General features: G+C 43.4%; 1 protein-coding gene across 1 annotated transcript in view; it reads left to right on the top strand.

Moving 5' to 3' along the window:
* LOC101873250 (alpha-2-macroglobulin-like protein 1) overlaps positions 1-18,351 on the top strand; it is a 39,583-nt gene extending 21,232 nt beyond the window's left edge. Inside the window, exons 28-38 of the mRNA XM_034063313.1 lie at positions 708-786; positions 1,548-1,700; positions 3,496-3,677; positions 4,076-4,291; positions 5,524-5,645; positions 6,335-6,425; positions 7,117-7,185; positions 7,434-7,536; positions 8,693-8,734; positions 11,073-11,179; positions 18,088-18,351. Coding sequence (XP_033919204.1) covers positions 708-786; positions 1,548-1,700; positions 3,496-3,677; positions 4,076-4,291; positions 5,524-5,645; positions 6,335-6,425; positions 7,117-7,185; positions 7,434-7,536; positions 8,693-8,734; positions 11,073-11,179; positions 18,088-18,351 — 1,428 coding nt within the window. The remainder of the gene's footprint in view (positions 1-707; positions 787-1,547; positions 1,701-3,495; positions 3,678-4,075; positions 4,292-5,523; positions 5,646-6,334; positions 6,426-7,116; positions 7,186-7,433; positions 7,537-8,692; positions 8,735-11,072; positions 11,180-18,087) is intronic.
* The last annotated feature ends 11 nt before the right edge of the window (positions 18,352-18,362 follow it).

Raw genomic sequence — 18,362 nt, forward strand, 5'->3', positions numbered from 1 at the left:
TATATATAAAAAAAAAACAGACCCAAAGTGTACATATAGACTGCCCATCCTTGTCTGATTTTCATTAATTTCTCAGCTTGGGCTTCCTAATCGAACAGAACTTTTTGGAATAGGTTTTGTCTGTACTCTCCCCTTACATTTCAAATTTTCTTCTGTTCAGTATGAACAATGCTTTTCAGCAGCTCAGCCCAGATTCCCCTTCTCATTTTAGATGTTGTTGGGTCTCATGTCTGAGTATACAAGCAGAACTTCCCAAGAACAAATGTCCTCTGATGGGAAGAGAGGCTCCTGTGAGTCTGTTTACTCATATTAACCTGTAGCTTCTTACAGTCAGCTGAACTGTATGTAAACTTGCATTGCTTCTTGTATGCAAATCCTGCTTCATAAACACTTTATTTAAGAGTCTAGTTGTAACATATTTAAGAAAACAAATAGATGAACAGTCTGTTTCATGACTTTTTGTGAGAAGGCAAGCCTTGGCTAGATGCATACTATAGCTCTGAGACTGCCCTCAACACCAGATTTTCATTATATTCTGTAAGTGAGCATGGAGTGTTTTCCTTCATCCCCCTATGTCCAGGAATTCCCTGAGGCATGCTACTGTCCTCTCTCAGATACACTATCCATAGGTAGTTTCAGTGGCTATACAATGATAAGCGATCAATGATTGTTTTTGCCCTTTTCTGATGTTAGTCTGTGACTTGCAGGGTGGTGTGGATGATACAATCTCATTAACAGCCTATATTGCTGCTGCACTGGTGGAGCTCCATCTGGAGAAGAATGTAAGTCACATCCAAACTCTTGCAGGGCTTGGCAGCATCCTCCCCAGGTCTATGGTTTCAGGGAGTACCCAGCTTGAGTTGGTGAAAGGTTCTGCCACATCCCACCTTTGTACACAATAAGCTCAATAGGAAATTGTTAACTTAGAAAGGAGTTCTTAATATAAAAGGGCTGACTTGCAGCAAAGCAGAGCATGTGCCATTCCCAACTGATCTCAGAGGAAACAATTGCCTCTGAAAATGGTTCAGGGGTTGCAGGGAGATGCAATAGTTTTCATTAAACTGACCAACATAGCCAAAGGATAAAAAGAAGACCACCTTTCAGGTATGCAACCCCCCTCCTTTAGACCTGAAATAAAAGCAATGATCTTCAGGCCAAGAGCAGTCTCTTCTAACTATGATGTGCTGATATTCCAGCATTCCTGGTACAGTTCTGAGAACAATGTTGTACCCCCTCAGGAACTGAGGCCCACACAATATAGCTCTGACAGTTCTGAGCCAGCGTGTTACCAGACACTTCCTACAGCTGGGTTCTCAAGTATATTGACAATCCCCCCTCCCAGTGGTATGTCCAGTCAGATCTTTGTTTTCCACCCACAGTGAGTGATGCTTTGACTACTCTACTTCATGTTCCACAGTCCTGAGAGAGATGCTAGCACTGAAATACATCAAAGATGTAGCTGGGATTCTTGAGGGTTGGGGATATATTTTCATAACAACTTTTTTTTTGTCAGAGGAAATTCACTGGGTTGGAATTCCTTTCTCAAGTCACCATGCTGGAGAATGCCTTACATTGCCTCAAGAATGTAACACTTGATAAGACAAGCCTTTATGTCAAGGCTTTGATGGCTTATGTCTTCACACTGAGTCAGGATATGGAGATGAGAGAGCAGCTCCTGCATATGCTAGAGAAGGAAACTGGTAGGTTGCTGTTTAGAAGATTTTGGGTTCTAGAGGCAGTGACTGTGTTTAAAGCCTGATATCTGTAGGATTTAATTGCAGTGATTTGGAAAATGTAACTATTCTGAGATTGGCTTTTGTATCAGAAAATGTTAATCTCTTGAAGCTGTGGGACTCTCTAGTTTTCTCAGACCCAGAAACAATTTCTAATTGAAAGCAGCAGAAGTGATCCATGCTCAATTTGTGTTGTCAAAGGACTCACTTTAGTTGTGGTGCTCCCACCATTCTTCAGCAATTCATCTGGAGTGGAAGAGATCTTACAGAGGAAACTTGGTTCACCATGTCTATTTGTCTGCTGGTCAGGGCATTTACATGCAGAATTTGCAGTGCTTTTTGACTGTTTTCCCACTGCTACTTTACTCAGCTCAGGGCCCATGAGTGGATACATATTTATTGCTGTGCTGCTGATCTCGATTCTTCCTTTTGTCTCTTTAATGTGGGTCAAGCCATAGTTTTCCTTGGCTTTTGTTTCCACTGTTAGCAATGACTTGACAAGAGCAATGGAGTTGTAAGTGGGAAAGGTGTGCTGCATGTTTAAATGTGTCTGTGTTCTGCCTGCTGAGTCTGAGGATGTGACTGCAGTTTGCCTGCTGGAGAATCTCTGCCTCAGAGGTTTAACTTCTCCTGGCTAGAGACACCTTTCTGTATGAGCCTCACTAGCAGGATTATAGGTGGATCTTAAAGAGGAGTTCAAAGCTTTTTAAAGACTCAATGTTAATCTGTAGGTCAGCTATAGCTGCGTCTTCAAGAAACCTTCTACCACTTCATTTAAAACTTGTTCTCCTTATACCACCTTGGGAGTAGTAAATGACAAATCCCTCATGCAAAACCCTTCTGATAAGCATAATGAAGTTATACCAGTCCATAGATGGAGGGGCCTTGTTTAGCCCTGAGCTAAACTCTAAAGTCTTTATGCTAGTTTTGGGCAAACAAGTGATTTTGTGTTTTTATTTCAAAAGTGAAGGTTTGTTCTGAAAATTTATTGGGAATTTAAAGCATTTCAAGGTTTCATATTTGGACCTTTGCAGGAGATACCTACACTCAATTAAGCTAAATTCTTAGCTGAATTTTGGTTGGCTCCCTATCATCACTATAGCAAAACATTTGACTAGACTCAGATGTATTCAATGCCTATAAGCTTAGATCATAGGTAGGAGGCCAGCTCTAGCTTAAATTGTCCTAGCCCTTGCACTGCACAGTGAGGATGCCAACAAAGTGAGTTGGGTAGTTTTGCTCCTCTGGTAGCTCATCAGCAATTCTCCTTCAAAGAGTGACCAGCTCTTGCACAATAGATACAAATGACTGGAAATGGATTCTGCAGCTTTTCAGCACAGGGAGCCCTGTTATACAGTCCTAGGAAAATGCAGAAACAGCAAAAATGTCAAAGCTTGAGTACATAGCTTTGAATATACACAGTACACAGAGATTAGTAAGACTAGGACTGTACTTTAAGCGAAAAGCCTCTGTTCAGAGTCAATAGTTTCTAGGAAAATTGTTTTCTGGAGGAACTCTTTGAGGATTTAGGGCCTGGATCTGTCTGTGCTTTCAAAGGAAAAAAGTGGAGCCTGTTATAGAAGGCTGGCCCTTAGGAACACAAAAGCAACACAAGTGATTGGCTTCTGCACTCTGAGGTGCCCTTGAAAGGCACATGTATTTCCAATGGTATACAGGAAACTGCCAGTCCTTGAAGGATACTAGGGCAGGAGAAGTTGATGTTAATAAATTCTTCTCTTCCACATGTTTCTCCCCCCATCAGCAGAACTCCTGACATCACATTCCAGTAGTGAAGTATCTTCTTCTATGATTGAGACAGTAGCCTACATCCTCCTGGCTCATGTCTCCAAACCAGACTTGGCATTCAATGAAGCCTCAGTAAGCAAGATTGTGCACTGGCTCAGTGGAAAAAGAAATGCCTTTGGTGGATTTGCTTCCACACAGGTAACAGGTTGGAGGAAGTCATGGGGGAAGGAGAGAGATACTGTGCCTGAAGTAGTGTGCACACCTCTCATGTGCACATCACTCTAGATTCATCCTTTGCAGACAAGCATTCATAAGCCTGCTTAGTAAGGGGAATGACAGGGGGAAACACTTTTTCTGTGTGGTGTGATTGAGATTACCCAGAGCCTGGGACTGCTAACCCCAGGGCTCAGAAACCACCCTTTCCAGGTAACAGAAAGTAATCCAGCTGCCTGTGGCATAGATCCTACCTATGCACTTAGCGGCATAGACCCCACCTGTGTCAGAGTGTGAATCTGGGCCATGAGGAGTGCTGAGCTAGTGTGCTGAATCTTGTACTGCATGGTTCCACAGCAAAGTGACTTTCTCTCTATCTTCAGGACACAGTTGTTAGCCTGCAGGCCCTCTCTCAGTATGCAGCCCTGATTCCTCAGGAGATCAAAGATGTAAAGGTGACACTGAAAGGCAAGGAGACTTCTCCATTGGAGTTCCATGTGCACAGGAACAACAAGTTGGTCCTGCATCAGACATCTCTCCTTGCAGTCCCAGGGATGTACACAGTACAAGCAACTGGCAGTGGCTGTGTTTATGTACAGGTGCGTATATACGAGGAAAAGAACTGTCAGGCTTTGCCACTGACTATTCAAGTGAGGTCTGGCTCTAAGGAGACACTATAGCCTCAAATTCTGAGTAGGATTTGGTTTTCTGGGCAGAATCATGTTGAGCTTGAAGGAGCTCAGGTATGCTTTTTTGACATGCTTTTATTGTAACAGTCTATGGTACCTTAATCTCAGAAATGTCTCAGCTTTGCTGCCCCATGCTATAGAGCCATGTCATTGTAAAGAGACCAGCAGATCTGAAGTAAGGAGTGATGAGGTGCAGAACAGTACCTGCTTCTATACTGAACATATGTTGCTGATGTCATTGCTTCAGGAGCTGAGCACTGTATATCTTCTGACTCAATATTCTTTAGATTGTTATCACAGAGATAAGGAGAAATGTAGGACCGAGGTCTTCTTATCCCAGTACACCAACACAACTGGTCCATCTTATTTTTCTGGCAGCTTTGATAGTAGTCTGCTTATGAGCCACTCATGCAGCAAATAACTCAAATCACTCCCTGTGAAAACCTCCCTCACTGTGTCACTTCTGTTCAGCCATCTCTTCTGTTCAGAGAATCTGCAAGCAGTGTATAGACAAGAGGACACAACAATAATTTATTGTTAATTCATGTAGGAAGTAGCTAGGACTTGTACTGCTTGCCTAGACTTGACTATAGTTAATAAGCATTAGACATCTGATGAATACTGATGTCTAGTCAGGCATCAAGCAAATGGAGGAAGATTAGCCTACGCTGCTCTTTGGGGTGTGATCAACCCTCTTGCTGAATTGTTTTCTGATTCTTTACTCTTTCCTTCTTTCAGGTTTTATACTTGTTTTGTCAGTAGTTTTCCTCTTGAGACCTGGAACTGATAACTATTCTCATGTCAACAGTTAACAGTCATATTTCTTTCTCCTTGCAGGCAATGTTTTAGCTAATGTACTTTCTCACGCCTTAATGATTATTTTTTTTTCAGTAAGACTGAGACATTTTTGTACTGAATGAGGCCTTGGATCACAGATAGCTAAGCCTCCATTCTGAGGGTTACATCTGGCAGATGTACCTGACGCTGTGTGCTAAGCAGCACATCTGAACAGAAAGCACATCTGGGGCCAACTCTGTTAGCCACCGGTTACTAATTTCTTAAAAGCTGGAGGCACAGGTAGTCCTTTAGCTCACACAGGGAAGCTCCATGGTACTTCACAGAGATACTTTCTTCCCCACCAGACCACTTTGTACTATAACATCCCACCACCAGAAACAGAAGAAGTCTTCATTCTAGATGTGGAAACAGTACCAAGAGAATATGATGGTGTCAGGGAACAGCTTGACATCCATGTGTCTGTCAGGTATGAGATTCCTTGAATGTCTTTCTTCAGTGGAGCCCAGTAACATGATCAAACCTCCCCTAGAAACCTCCTGTCTCTGGAGACAAAAGACACACGGACTCTCTTCCCCATAGATCACAAAGAGATCATGAACTGAGGCCTGGAAAAGCATGCGAATGCATTTGCAATGCCACAGCAACTATTTCAGTCAGCATAGAACAGCTCAACAGTCCAAGCACACTAGCAGCTGAGATGGCATTGTTCCCAAGAGCCAGAGTTCCCTCCCTGAGGGACATTTGGCAGCTTGGGTTGAACCATCCCTGAGGTGTGTTCACCTGTAGTGTGAACCTCTGCTGGAACCAGATAGCAACAATTCCAGTCCCCATCCTTATTTCACTTGCCTGCATCTGTCTAGGATGAGTGTCTTGGTCCATATTCTCCATACCCTACTGTCTTGAAAGTAACATCTCCATGTTGCAGAGGGCATGAAGCCATAACACATTAACCATAACACATTCGCTGCATAATCTGTTTTAATTATGAGCAAGTACATGGGGGCAAATTTTTGTCCTTTTCTTCTATCAGACTTTCTAGTGAGCTTTCACATCACTGTAGAGCAGGCCAGGGTTTGGAAGTGTTTTTTGTTAGTATCTCCTAGACAGGCTGTGATGCCTTCCACATCTAACGTGCTTCTCTCCTGCCTTTTTCAGTTATGTAGGGGACCGTGAGACCAGTAATATGGCCCTGGTGGTGGTGGAGATGCTGTCAGGGTTCATTCCTGTGAAGAGCTCTGTAAAAGAGGTAAGACTTTTGCCTCTGGCCTTCCCTGAAGATATGGAAATGTGTTTTTCTGATGTAATTGAGCCAGAAATATCCAAATATTTAAGAACTGCTGGAGAATGGTATCTACTTATTTTGCTACAAATTAATTAAACTAAGAAAGTGCAGATACAGTGGGCTATTTCACAAGGCAATTTTCCACTTGTGGAACTGATAGTGCAGTTTTCCATGTTCAGTAGTGAGCATCACATATACAGTGAGAGATTAGAGAGGAGCTGGAAAGCACCTAGTTAGAATTGTCTGGGGGTGCACTGGGACCTTTTGCCATTGCCAGTACCATTTGTAGGGATACTCGATAAAGTGGTGTTGAATCCTGTAGAGTTGTTCAATTACATGTTCCAGTGTTTGAGGAGGTAACCAGGAAGATATATTAGATCATCCTATTACCCATGTTTCCCTTTGCTGCAAGTGCTGAAAGTAGGAACATGGCTCAAGGACAGTTGTCCCATATGTGAAAAAAAATCTTCATGAGACTTTGTGCACTCCCAGCAACCTTAGTACCATCATAGCTGGGTTATGCAGGTCTTCCCCTGACTAGGTTGAATGCTTTGGTCAGCAGTACTTCACTGATAAATACTAAACTCGGTGTGAGACAACAGGGAAGGCCAATGACCTGCTGCTAACCAAGCTCATCTCTTGTCTTCCTATGCAGCTGGAGAAGATACCTCTGGCAAAAAAGACAGAGGTAAAACCAGACAAAGTAACAATCTACTTGGAAGAGGTAAGAGAAAGACCACAGGGAGCTACCTATTTAAGCGACAGCAACTGAGGTACTTTGTACAGGACTCTCAGAGATCAGAAATGCAAATCTGTAGGCTGGTCAACAGTGTTAAAATTTTGGCAGAAAAGGAAGAGGAAGAACCTGGAAAGATAGGAAAAGAAATCTCTGATGCAGAGGGAATAAAGTTAGTATATAGATGACTTTGAGATGGCCAGTGGATTTCTGCTAATTCCAATTCTTCTCTCCAGCTGGGTAAGACTTCTCTGAAGTTTAACATCTCAGTGGAACAAGAGGTTGAAGTTCAGAACCTGAAAGCGGCAACAGTGTATGTCTATGACTACTATAAGCCAGGTGAGATTTCAGTGACACAAGCAAAGAATAACTATTATACCCCCATTCAGACACAGTTCTACGTCCCTTATTCTCTATCTCCCTTATTCTGGTGCACTTTTTCCTGCAACTCCAAACTTGGGTTTCCTCTGTATGAAACTCTGACATTCAAGAAACAGAATCAATTGGTTTTCTGTTCTTGAGATGAGACTGCCTGGTGCTATGATTATGTTGTGGTGTGTATGTGTTCAAAATGACTGTGTTTTTTCACTTCCTCTAGCTTCAAGCTATGTCTCTGTGGAAAGAAAGCTTCTCTGTCAATTCAGGATGTTTCCTCCAGCTCCTTGGCACTCGTGAAAATACTCAGAAACGTATTTAAAATCAGTATTACATGCTGCCACCCTGATCCACCAGAAGGCAGAATTTAGTTCTGTGCTTTTCATGTGTGAAAATCCTACTATCCATTGCAAGCTGAGAGGGTAATAGGAAAAAAATTTCTTACCTTTTAGAGCTCTAAATGAACTACCAGCACAAAGAAGAGAGATCTTGGAGTTATTTTGAGTCTCTCAGTATGAGCCAAAACAGCAGATGGAACATTAAGAATTATTTATTTATTTTTTATATAATCTGAGAACAAAATAGAACAACTATTACTGAAGATTCAGAAAGCAGTACCAAAGGCCTACATGGTGTATAGTGTATTCTATTCTTGTTCTCCTTTCCACACCATATCAAGAAGATGACGAGACTTCTTAATCTGGCATTTACAGAGCTAAATATTGTCACCCACTCTCTTTACTATTGCATCCTGTACAAGAATTTTTGTGTTTAGTAAATACATTTTAATAATTGATATCTCACATAAGAGTACTAAATATCTATTAAAAAAGCAAGGCTATTGGGACACACTAATGAAAGGGTCTCTACTTACAAAAATGTCTTTGTATTAGAAGGCACCACAATGCATACAGGGGTCTTTTACAGCTGTATGGGAGGTATGCTGGAAAGACAGACCATTGGTCTGACCCAATGTAGATATTTTTCTGTTCTGCATTCACAGTGTGAAGGGTAAAAAAAAAAATTAAGGTAGTGGGATGGTTGTGTTAAAGAGTAAGAAGCCTGGCACTACCCTACAACGCAGTTCTGCAGCTCACTGCTTTCTCTTTTGTTTCTACAGATGACCACACAGCAAGAGAGTATGTTTTCCCTTGCAGTTCAGGTTAGTCTTAACAAGCCTCCAAGCTGGAAACAGCTGACACAAAGTAGAGGACTGGTGGTAAGCAAGCAAAGCACCCCACCTCTGCTCTGTATATAATTCCATCAGGTCCTGTAGAGCCTCCTTGGTCTGCAAGTTGAATTGGAATCTACTGTACTAGTTGTGGGCATAGCTTCTAGGCCAGGTATAATCTCCATGCAGGCCAAGGCCTTAACTTATTAACCTTAGCTAATAGAAGGTTAAAAGATCTATTTTTATTCCATTTTCATACACTCTTCATATGTGCAGTTTTTAGAGCATCTCAAATATGAAAGCAACTGGAAATGCCTATTTCAACGACAGAAAGATGACATCCTCTAAGTTCTCTTAGCTCTTAGACAGCTTCCTAAAAGTTCACCAGGCACTTTGTCTTTTCTTGCTCTTTCTTTCCATAGATATCTCAAAGAAGGTTCCTACTACAATGCCCTGACTCTGCAACAAATAATCTGAGTTCTCTGCTTCCATAAGGAAAACTGCATTGACCTGGCTCTCTACTGTGTTGGATGCACCGTTTCCTTTGATCCTAAGTTTCCATGTGAAACCTGGCTTAATACACAGTAATTTGGGACCAAGTGAAATAAAGTATGTGGAATATGGAGATAAGGCATTGACTTGAGAGTTGATGAAGATTTTAATGCCTGAAAAAAAGACAAACATTACTTAGGTCATGGTTGCATACTTTGCTTTTGGTCATCATGGTGGATTTATTCTTCCTCTCTTCCCTGAGTCCCATCTCTGGGCTACCTTCTCAATAGAGTTAACAGAACAGTTTGTCTACAACCAAACTCTAAGCAAAAAAAGACATTTCTAACCCCCATCTGGTTCACTACATGGCCTTTTGAATCATCTTTATGTCATAACTGAAGAGCAGGAACAGGCAGAAAAGAACTGTATAACAGTGCCTTATGAAGGGAGGCCATAAGACTGAAATAACAACCCTTCCACATTCACGGTATGTTGTGTGGCCCCTTGCTTGTTTCCATTCCTTATGTCAAGCAGGAGTATTTAGAAAATTCTAAAAGCACATTGTCCTGAAGATATCACTTTCAGATCCCATTTCCATTAGATCAAGGACTCAAGGATTTTCTTTCAATGCCTACTATTTTAAAAGCAAGTCTGCCAAGCCATATAAAAGAAGGGTTAGATCTGGATGTGTTCTGGGGCTGGCTTTTTATGTCCTGTGCTTCTTTTTTTTTTTTTTTTGAAGCAAACATTGGTAATCTCCTTTTAGTGATTCAGTTACCTGTCATAAAAAGAAATAGCAATATGAGGCAGTGATGGATGCTGTGTGCATGCAGGATGTGCAAAGCTAACATTACTATAGAAATTTAATGAAAACAGAAGATATTCATAGATGTTACATGTAGTGAACTATCCATGATCTTCCTCAGGCTATGGCAGTTTTACCTTCCTGGTGACATGGAAAATGGGTATTGTTATCCTTGCAGTTTTCTCTATATACCTGTCTTACAGGAGGGGATCAAGCAGCTAGCTAACACAACCTCAGAAAGCTAGCAGATTAAGGTCATGTGCATATACTGTGGATATAGGGTAAGACTAACATTTGTATAAATGATTGCTGTGTGTCACCAACTTGTAGCGCCAAGACTGGGGCAGTACCTGGATGGCATCATAGGTCCTGCACTGCAGGCATGCTCCTGGAGCCAGGGCTGATAAAGGATGCTCTTCCCTCAAGACACAGGCTGCGCAACAAATGGTGCCCAGGAGATATGAGCCTGGAAGATGAAAAAATGACATTACATGTTTAAAATAGATCAGGAGCTGCAGAAGAGCCCTTAGGGCTGACATAGTCTAGCTAGGACTAGTAGCAGAGATAGGCAGGGATCTTTTCATCCATATCCCAACTGTAGGGTTGCTCTAGCTGTGGACTTGAACTCAGATGGAGACAGCAGAAAAAAGATATTGGGATCCTGTTGATTGCACCTGCAAATTCATCTCTTCTGCTTCTTACAGGGCTTGCCCACTACCTTTACTGCTGGTGCCTAAAAATCACAGTGTGGGTGAATTCCCTCTGCACCCTCCAACTCCAGCACATGGGAAAATGGCCTTAGTAACCGAAAAGGACCAAAAACTCACTATGTACCCTGGCTGTGAAAGAGGGTGATGGCAGCATCACAGGCTGAGAAAGAATAGGACATACCTTGATAATACTTTAAGGGCTCTGAACAGAGCCATGTAAACCAATCAACAGCTGAACACAAAACCTCAACAAAACCCCCCAGAGCACTCAAGCCCCCAGCAGTGGAAATTCCTTTTACCTGGTTGTTTTGGCCTTACACAGGAACAAACCTTACTCAACCCCTCTCTCCCTCTCTCTTGGAAGTGGGGATCCTGCAGCAAAGGGGTGGCAATGAGAAGCAGGGAGGAGAGGGGGAATGTAGGGACATGGTATGGGGAAGGGAGACAGGACCCTCTTGGGTTAGTAGAGACATTGAGATGGAGCTCTAGGTGTTGGGGAACTCAGGGGCAAGGCAAAACTCTCACTCCCCCACCCCCTGCCAATGTGGCCAGTCCCCTCCTCTCAGAGCCCTGGTTGCCAAGCTGCCCTAAGACCTCTGCCTGGTCTTAGTGTCTGTGCCTTCACCACTACCCTGCACACCTTCCTCCCTCAATCCCCTCCCTCCTGTCCTCACATAGCGCCTTTTCTCCTTCCCTCTATCACCTGCACCAAGCATCCTGTCTTGTTCAGGGTGTCTCCTGCTCTGAGATCTGCTAACACTCCCACAAAGGCTCCAGCCCACCCCCTGCTCCTGGGACACTCTACCCAGTAGTGTTTCTTGTCAACGCCTACCTGCAGGGGGTCTCCACTGGGTCTCCACTTCCCCTTCACACTGCCCTGCTCCTCTACTGCCCACACTGTAACCCCAAGTCCTAGTCTCCATTGCTCACATGGCCTGCCTAAACTGCTGTCAGAGCTGCTTGTCCCAGACACTTGTTTTCAAAACATTCCATGCCTCTTCCAAAATTCTCTGCCTGCCCAAGCATTCTGTCCACTCCTGTATTTCTTCTCTCTTCACTTTAATGGCTGGCAAATCTGTCTTTCCCTCCTTGACCTGACTGGATTATATGCCTCTTTCCCATCTGTGCAAGACCCCTGCTTACTCTTACTCTTGTTTTCTCTTCTGTTTTTGTCTTCTCTTGCTTCACTTGTTACTTTGTATTTCTCTGTGTCCCCTTCAGGCAAAGGATTTTTTCACTCATATTGTATCTTTCTGCAGTTGGTGGCCTTTTCACTCTCACCTCTCCTTCTTAATTGTAATGGTCCCCTTTTTTGTTTGCTTTGTGTACTGTAAGTTCAGTTCCAACTACACCTTCTTTACTGTCGTCTTTTATATCATGCACCACTACTCAATGTTCATATTTTTCTGTAAACAGTCTCTACATGTGACTTGTAGTACACTTTTTTTTCCCCACTCCACTTCTTTTTGTTAAAAATGCAGTGTGACTGTAACAGGCCTTCCCTGTTTTCTTTAAGATAATCCTCTCCCTGTCTTGAACACTTGACTTGCATGACCACTTCCCTTAAAACTGAATTAAGTTTTCCTATTTTAACTACCCATGCCCAGACTGTCTGGATGGGTTATTCAGCAGCCTTGCTGGCTGTGCTTGTTTAGACTCTGGCAACACCCAGTCCTATGGTATTAAGACATTAACTCGGATGGCCAATCCAGAAAACCTGAAGAACCAAGTGATTCTGTGGACAACTGATATGAAAATGAGGACAGGGCTGAGTTCAAGCAAAAATATAAAGGGACTGGAAAAGGCCTCCAAGGAGCAATCCCATAGCATTGCTGCTTCCCGAGATCTCATGGGAGCCAATAGGTACTTTCAATGATGTTTTGCCAATGGACAAGAAAGTACGAAGTGTGCCCTACAATCTCCCAGTTGCCTTCCTGGCAAGTTTCTTCCTTGGGTATTTGGGCTGGACTGAAGGAGCTTTGCAAACAAGGTCCTCTAATCTTGTTGACAGTGGGGTTACAAATAAAAACCAAAGCCTGTAAGCCAGTGTGCTCAGTGAGCCCTTGAGCCAGTCTCTCCTGCCTCTAAATGGACATGTGTCAAGGGTCTGTTTTACAGTTTATATCATCAAATGTTCATGAAATTAGATCTAAATAGAGAAAGTCCCATCAAGATTCTGATGAGAGGAAGTCTTGCCACCTTTTATCTGCATGGGTTAGGTAAGTAAAGAAATCAAGTGTGTGAAATGTGAACACAAACAGATGTTTCTGGGCTACAGTTTCAAATGATATCTATGTTGTTCAGCTGCATGTGAGATGAGCTGAGGAAGCTGACAAAGCAGAGGGCTGAAAAAGAGCTGCTGTATGGGCAGGCTTCCTTAAGAGACAAATGTACAGTAGAAATCAGTGAGATCTTCACCTCTTGGAGCAAACATTAGGCAATGCAGTAAGTGGCTAGTCTGTGCTGGGTGGGCAATCTGATGCTTGCTCATTTCTGTTGACTGTAGAAAGGTGCTCCCTGTCCCTAGTGACATCCATACGAAACATCTTCCAGTCCAAGAAAGGAATCTTTGCTATATGTAAGCAAAGGTTGGGTGTGAGTAGCTGGCAGATGAGATGTCCAGGAGACTTCCTCCCAACACCTCACTACAACCACTGTGTGGGTCTTGGTTGCCCAGATGACCTAGAGAGAATTAGGGAATTTCCTGAGAAGTTTTGAAACTTCGGACTGCATAAAGAAGGTCCTGAAAAGCATAGTACAGAAGGCAGCTACAAGACAACCTGGTAACTAGCATCTCAGATAACAAGGGATTTTCTGCAAAGAAAAGGTCTTCAAATGTGTGGGGAAGTAGGCCGCTTAAAAGAGGAGGACTGTAAGCACATGAGATGGCCCCAAATGGATTCTGACCATGTTAGGGTGCTATTATAAAAAATCAAAAGCATATTTATAATCTATAAATGAAGAAGAGTTTGTAAAATTAACAGGTAGGGCTCTGCTGAAGCACTGATAAATCATAAAGGTTTGATGTGTATGGTTTATTTGGGCTTTTGTGGTTATCTGCCAGTACTGTGTAGGTAAGACTGAAAGACGTTGATGCTTCTAATGGGTGTAGAAGAATCAGTTTCCTAGGCTTTTGCAGAGCCTCTGCAATGGTCATATAGAAAACTGAAAAGAGCCCTCCTCCAAAGAGAAGTTAGGACATAAGACAGTTAAGTCGTTGTTACTCTCCAGGAAGTTGGATACATGGCTGTATCCTGACTCATGCATATTACTCATATGCTCAACTAACATGCTCCAGTTTGGAGACAGAGCAGTGGCTTACAAATCTGCCTTACTTACTTCTCTGACATTTTGCCCCCCAAACAGGAAAGAAATACAAAACTGCAGAGCTGTTGTTTGGAATTGTAAAACTTGTTACTGAGGACTGTTGACAACATACAGAGTCTAAGGTTAATTCCATTTTTTTTCTCTCATTTTTGTGGTAAACAATTACCTGTATTTGTCTCTTGTAGCTGCAGGACAGTGACAGACTTTTAAAATAGCTACTACTGAGAACCATGTGAGACTTCACGGCTCAATCTGATAATCTCTGTGCAAGGTAAGCATACCTGTAGATTCACATGTGATGGCTTGCCAAGTTTTAATCTTACCCGATTGGTTAGTTTTCTACCAAGCTCAAATAGCTTCACTAAGGTGTTTTTATCAGCCCACACTTAAATCCAAGACATGCAATAGATGAATAAGTAATTTTTAAATCAGTCTTGGATTTCTTTTGTTAACATAATTTGTTTCAACAGAGGCCCTGGATTGTGGTTTACCTTTGACATTCAAAGAGGCTTCTTTCCTTAGAAAAGTCTGAAACTTTTAACTTCTTGTGTTGTACAGTTTGCCACAGAATGGGCTTATCCCCACACTCTCTCTTATGTTGATAAACAATGTAGTTGGTACTGTCTTGAGGGCCAGGCCCAGTAACATTTACAAATAGACTGATATGTATCAGCTTTTGCTTGTTGACTTGATTTTCCTTTCATATGCAGTTCACATCTTAAAGGTGGTGTTGGGGAGAAGGGTGCCTTCAGGGCACTTCAGTGACTGACTCCGGTGAAGGCTCCTCACAGACAAAGCATTTGGGTCTTCCCTTTCTGTGTCCAGCTTCCTATCCCCCCTGCAGGGAGCAGAAAGGTAGTTTGGCATGCATTGACCTGTTGCTTTTTTTGAGGGATAGAAAACAAAGATGAGGAGACATGTGGCTGCAGCCTCTACTTTCTCAGCTTGCAGACTTGGAGAAGCCTTGTAATGACAGGAAGCACAGATACACACTAAGATCAGTCATGAAGGATATAGCGTGTAGGGCAGGGATGTGGGAGGGGCAGTGGTATATAAAGACCTGTCTGAGAAACTGGCAGAGTCAGAGGAACTTTTGCCCAGAGATGGAACAGAATGGCACCTAGACACTAGGGTTGCTATGACCATCTCCTGCCCATCTTCTTCCTCTTGGAGATGGTGATCGCCCAGACAGTCCAGGGGTAGCAGGAGGTTGTTGAAGAGATTCAGTGATGTGGTGAGGCTGTGGATGGGCTGGTGTCTGTGTGGGAGAAGGTGTATATTAAGAAACCTGGGCAGCCTGTAAGTATGCTGCGGTTATTGCAGTAAGTGGGATAAAATGCACTTACATGTCCCAGTAAACTGGGAATAATATCACGCTGTTCTCTGAACAGGAACACATCCCAGGCTTGGAGGTCAGTCTGAATCAGATTTCTGCTCCCCTTACACCTCCATGGTGTAGAAAAAAGGGAAATGCAGACACTTTAGGCTAGACGTTTTTATATGCTTGTACTATATGAATCTGAATGGCACAGGATGCAGCTGTGGTAAGCCATGATGTTTACTCACGCGTGTATGAGGTTCATTTGGTACTAGCGTCTTCCTTCTGCTGAATTAGAAAAACTGTAAACCCAGAAAGTGCACTTTTCCTGCAGGGCCACTGAGTGTCACCATCGCTCCGTGGGTTGCTCTGAAGATGCCATTTCTCCCGCAAAACACCTTTGTTAAAATGGGTTGGAAAGGAAAAAATATAATTGAAATGAAAATGAGCTGCTTCTTGCTGAGACCTGCACCTAAAATGCGAGTAAGCAGTACTACCTATGGAATGATTCCTGGCTTATATTTAGGCATAGCCCTTGACAGGATTCCAACCAGACCCTATAAGCTAGACTTACAAATTATATCAGGAGCCTCAAGTGACAACAATTATGGGATGGAAAAGTGCTTCATTAGGAAACACTAAAAAGGCCGGGATTCCACCATTTGGTGAACAGAATGAACAGAGTTTGGTGAGAGACTGAGATTTACAAAAATAATGAAGCTGATGCATAAAGTGAATGGAAATCTTTCCATGGCAGACTGGGGGCATGTTTTCAAACACATAAAAAAGGTACTTTACACTATAAGAACCTACTGCTACAGGAGTTATGGGAGCCAATAATATCAGCAGGTTCAGAAAACTCATATACTAATGAAAAACCAGTCTATACATAGGGAAATAGGTTGTGATCATGCCTCCACCATCCTTACTGCCATGCTTAGATGTGGGATTAGGACAAGGGGAATGGACTGTGAGTACTGGCCAGATGCACTTGCTCTGCCTGAGAAGTATTAAAGGCATCCATATCTGGTGGACTGAAAAATCCAGAGCCTTCCTTCCTTCCTTCCTTCCTTCCTTCCTTCGTGGGCCCACGGAGATGAGTGGGAGCTTCTTACTTTCACATCTCCATTTTCCCATAGTTGTTTGCCTCTGATCCACCTTCATCCCTCCATCTTACTGCCTGTGATTCTCACCCCAAACACACCAGTGTAGTCTTGTACATCCTCAAATTCTCTCTATCGATTCCAACATCTCTCCACACACACACCCACCCCACCCCCCTTCCCGAAGCACCCCCCAGTAAGTCTTAAAGCCTCTTTACTGCAGTAGTTCCTCTCATTTGCATAGATTCCAGAGTTTCCTCCCTTGAATTGCCTTCACTGGGTTTTACAACAGGGACAAATGGCTTAGTCGTTGGTCCAGTCGTTGAGGGTTTTAGGAGTGGTTGATTCACAACGATTACATTGACTGGGCTCCCTGCTTTGTAATTGTTCTTTTAATCACTATCTGCCCTTTTATTTTGAATAGCCTTAAATATCTTCTATCGCTTTTATTTTTTTTTTTGTATGAAAATCAGCCAGTTTTCCACCTGAATTAAAAAAGAATCCGCAGCATTTAGAGCCAGTAACAGTCCAAACCCTTCACAGTAGTTCAGACAGTAGCAAATGTTACCCTGTGATTCTAAGTCAATGGGACTGCATCTTCTGTGCATGGATAGTCCAGCACTTTAATTACTGAGCCAGATGCAATGTTATTGCCACATGAAGCTCAAACATGTGATTTGCAGTAGCAGTTATGATGCTCATAGCCCCAGCAATGCTTGAGCTTCTGCACCTTGTACACATAGATAGAGCATGATTTTATTTCTGCTTGCCTTTTTCTCCTTCCCACTCATCCTTGGTACTTGAGCTGTCATCCTTAGAGGAAACTCACCAGCCCTCATCAGGCTGAGCCACTGCTCTGACCCAATAGGGTACCTATTATTTTCTTAGAAACAGTTGTGCTGACAATAGTGTTTTAACAACACTTTTGTTAAAAAAATAGTAACTCTCAAAAAGCATCAGTTCTTCTGTCAGTTGCCTGGCTTAGGGTAAGAGTGCTTGGTGAAACTTGTTTTTGAGAATAATCGAGGGAAGCAAGGCCCAGGTACCTGCACAGTGCAGCTTCTCTTCCAAAAGTCAAGCTCCAGCACTGCGGTTTCTTCACCCTGTTTACACAGGTTTCCAACGTGCACCTCTGCATGTGCTCTACGTGACCTGAACAGGAAACCTCTCAGGCACCGTTACTACCACTGTGTCCAGCAAAGCTTGTCCCAGGCACCCACAACGCATTTTACAGCATACGTGAAACTACTAACGTTTAATGAGGCTAACCAGAAGGCAGATGATGTCCCAGCATAGCAGGCAGCTGCTCTGCACTGGCTGTACAGACAGGCTCTGAGAATTATCACGATTATCACGAAACATTTCTTCATCGAGGGGTGCTGAGGCATTGGAACAGGCTGTCCAGGGCAGTGGTGGAGTCACCATCTCTTGAAGTGTTCACAAACTGTACACGAGGCCCTCAGTGGTAAGGTTTAGTAAGTGGCCTTGGCAGTGCTGGGGAAGAGTTGGACTTGATGATCTTAAAGCTCTTTTCCAACCGACCTGGTTCTCTAATTCCATCCTCATGCCTTGCTCCCGTTGCCCTGCAGGCGCAGCAGGAGGCCGCGGCCGAGCTACCGACCCCGATCCCCGGCAGCGGAGCGGGAGGGCCTCGGTCCCAGGCAAAGCCCCTACCCCTTCCCAGGCCCCGACGGCCCTTGAACCTGCGGTCCTCCAGCAACACCCCCTGCCCCCCCACCGGCTGCCGTCACCAGGGCAACAGCAAGCGGCGCCCGGGGAAGGGATCACGTGCCCGGAAGCGCCTCGAGGGAGGAAGTGACGGAGCGGCGGGCGCCCCGAAGGCCGAGGTTTAAAAAGAAAAAAG

This window comes from Melopsittacus undulatus, chromosome 5, assembly GCF_012275295.1.
Source record: "Melopsittacus undulatus isolate bMelUnd1 chromosome 5, bMelUnd1.mat.Z, whole genome shotgun sequence".
NCBI lineage: Eukaryota > Metazoa > Chordata > Aves > Psittaciformes > Psittaculidae > Melopsittacus > Melopsittacus undulatus.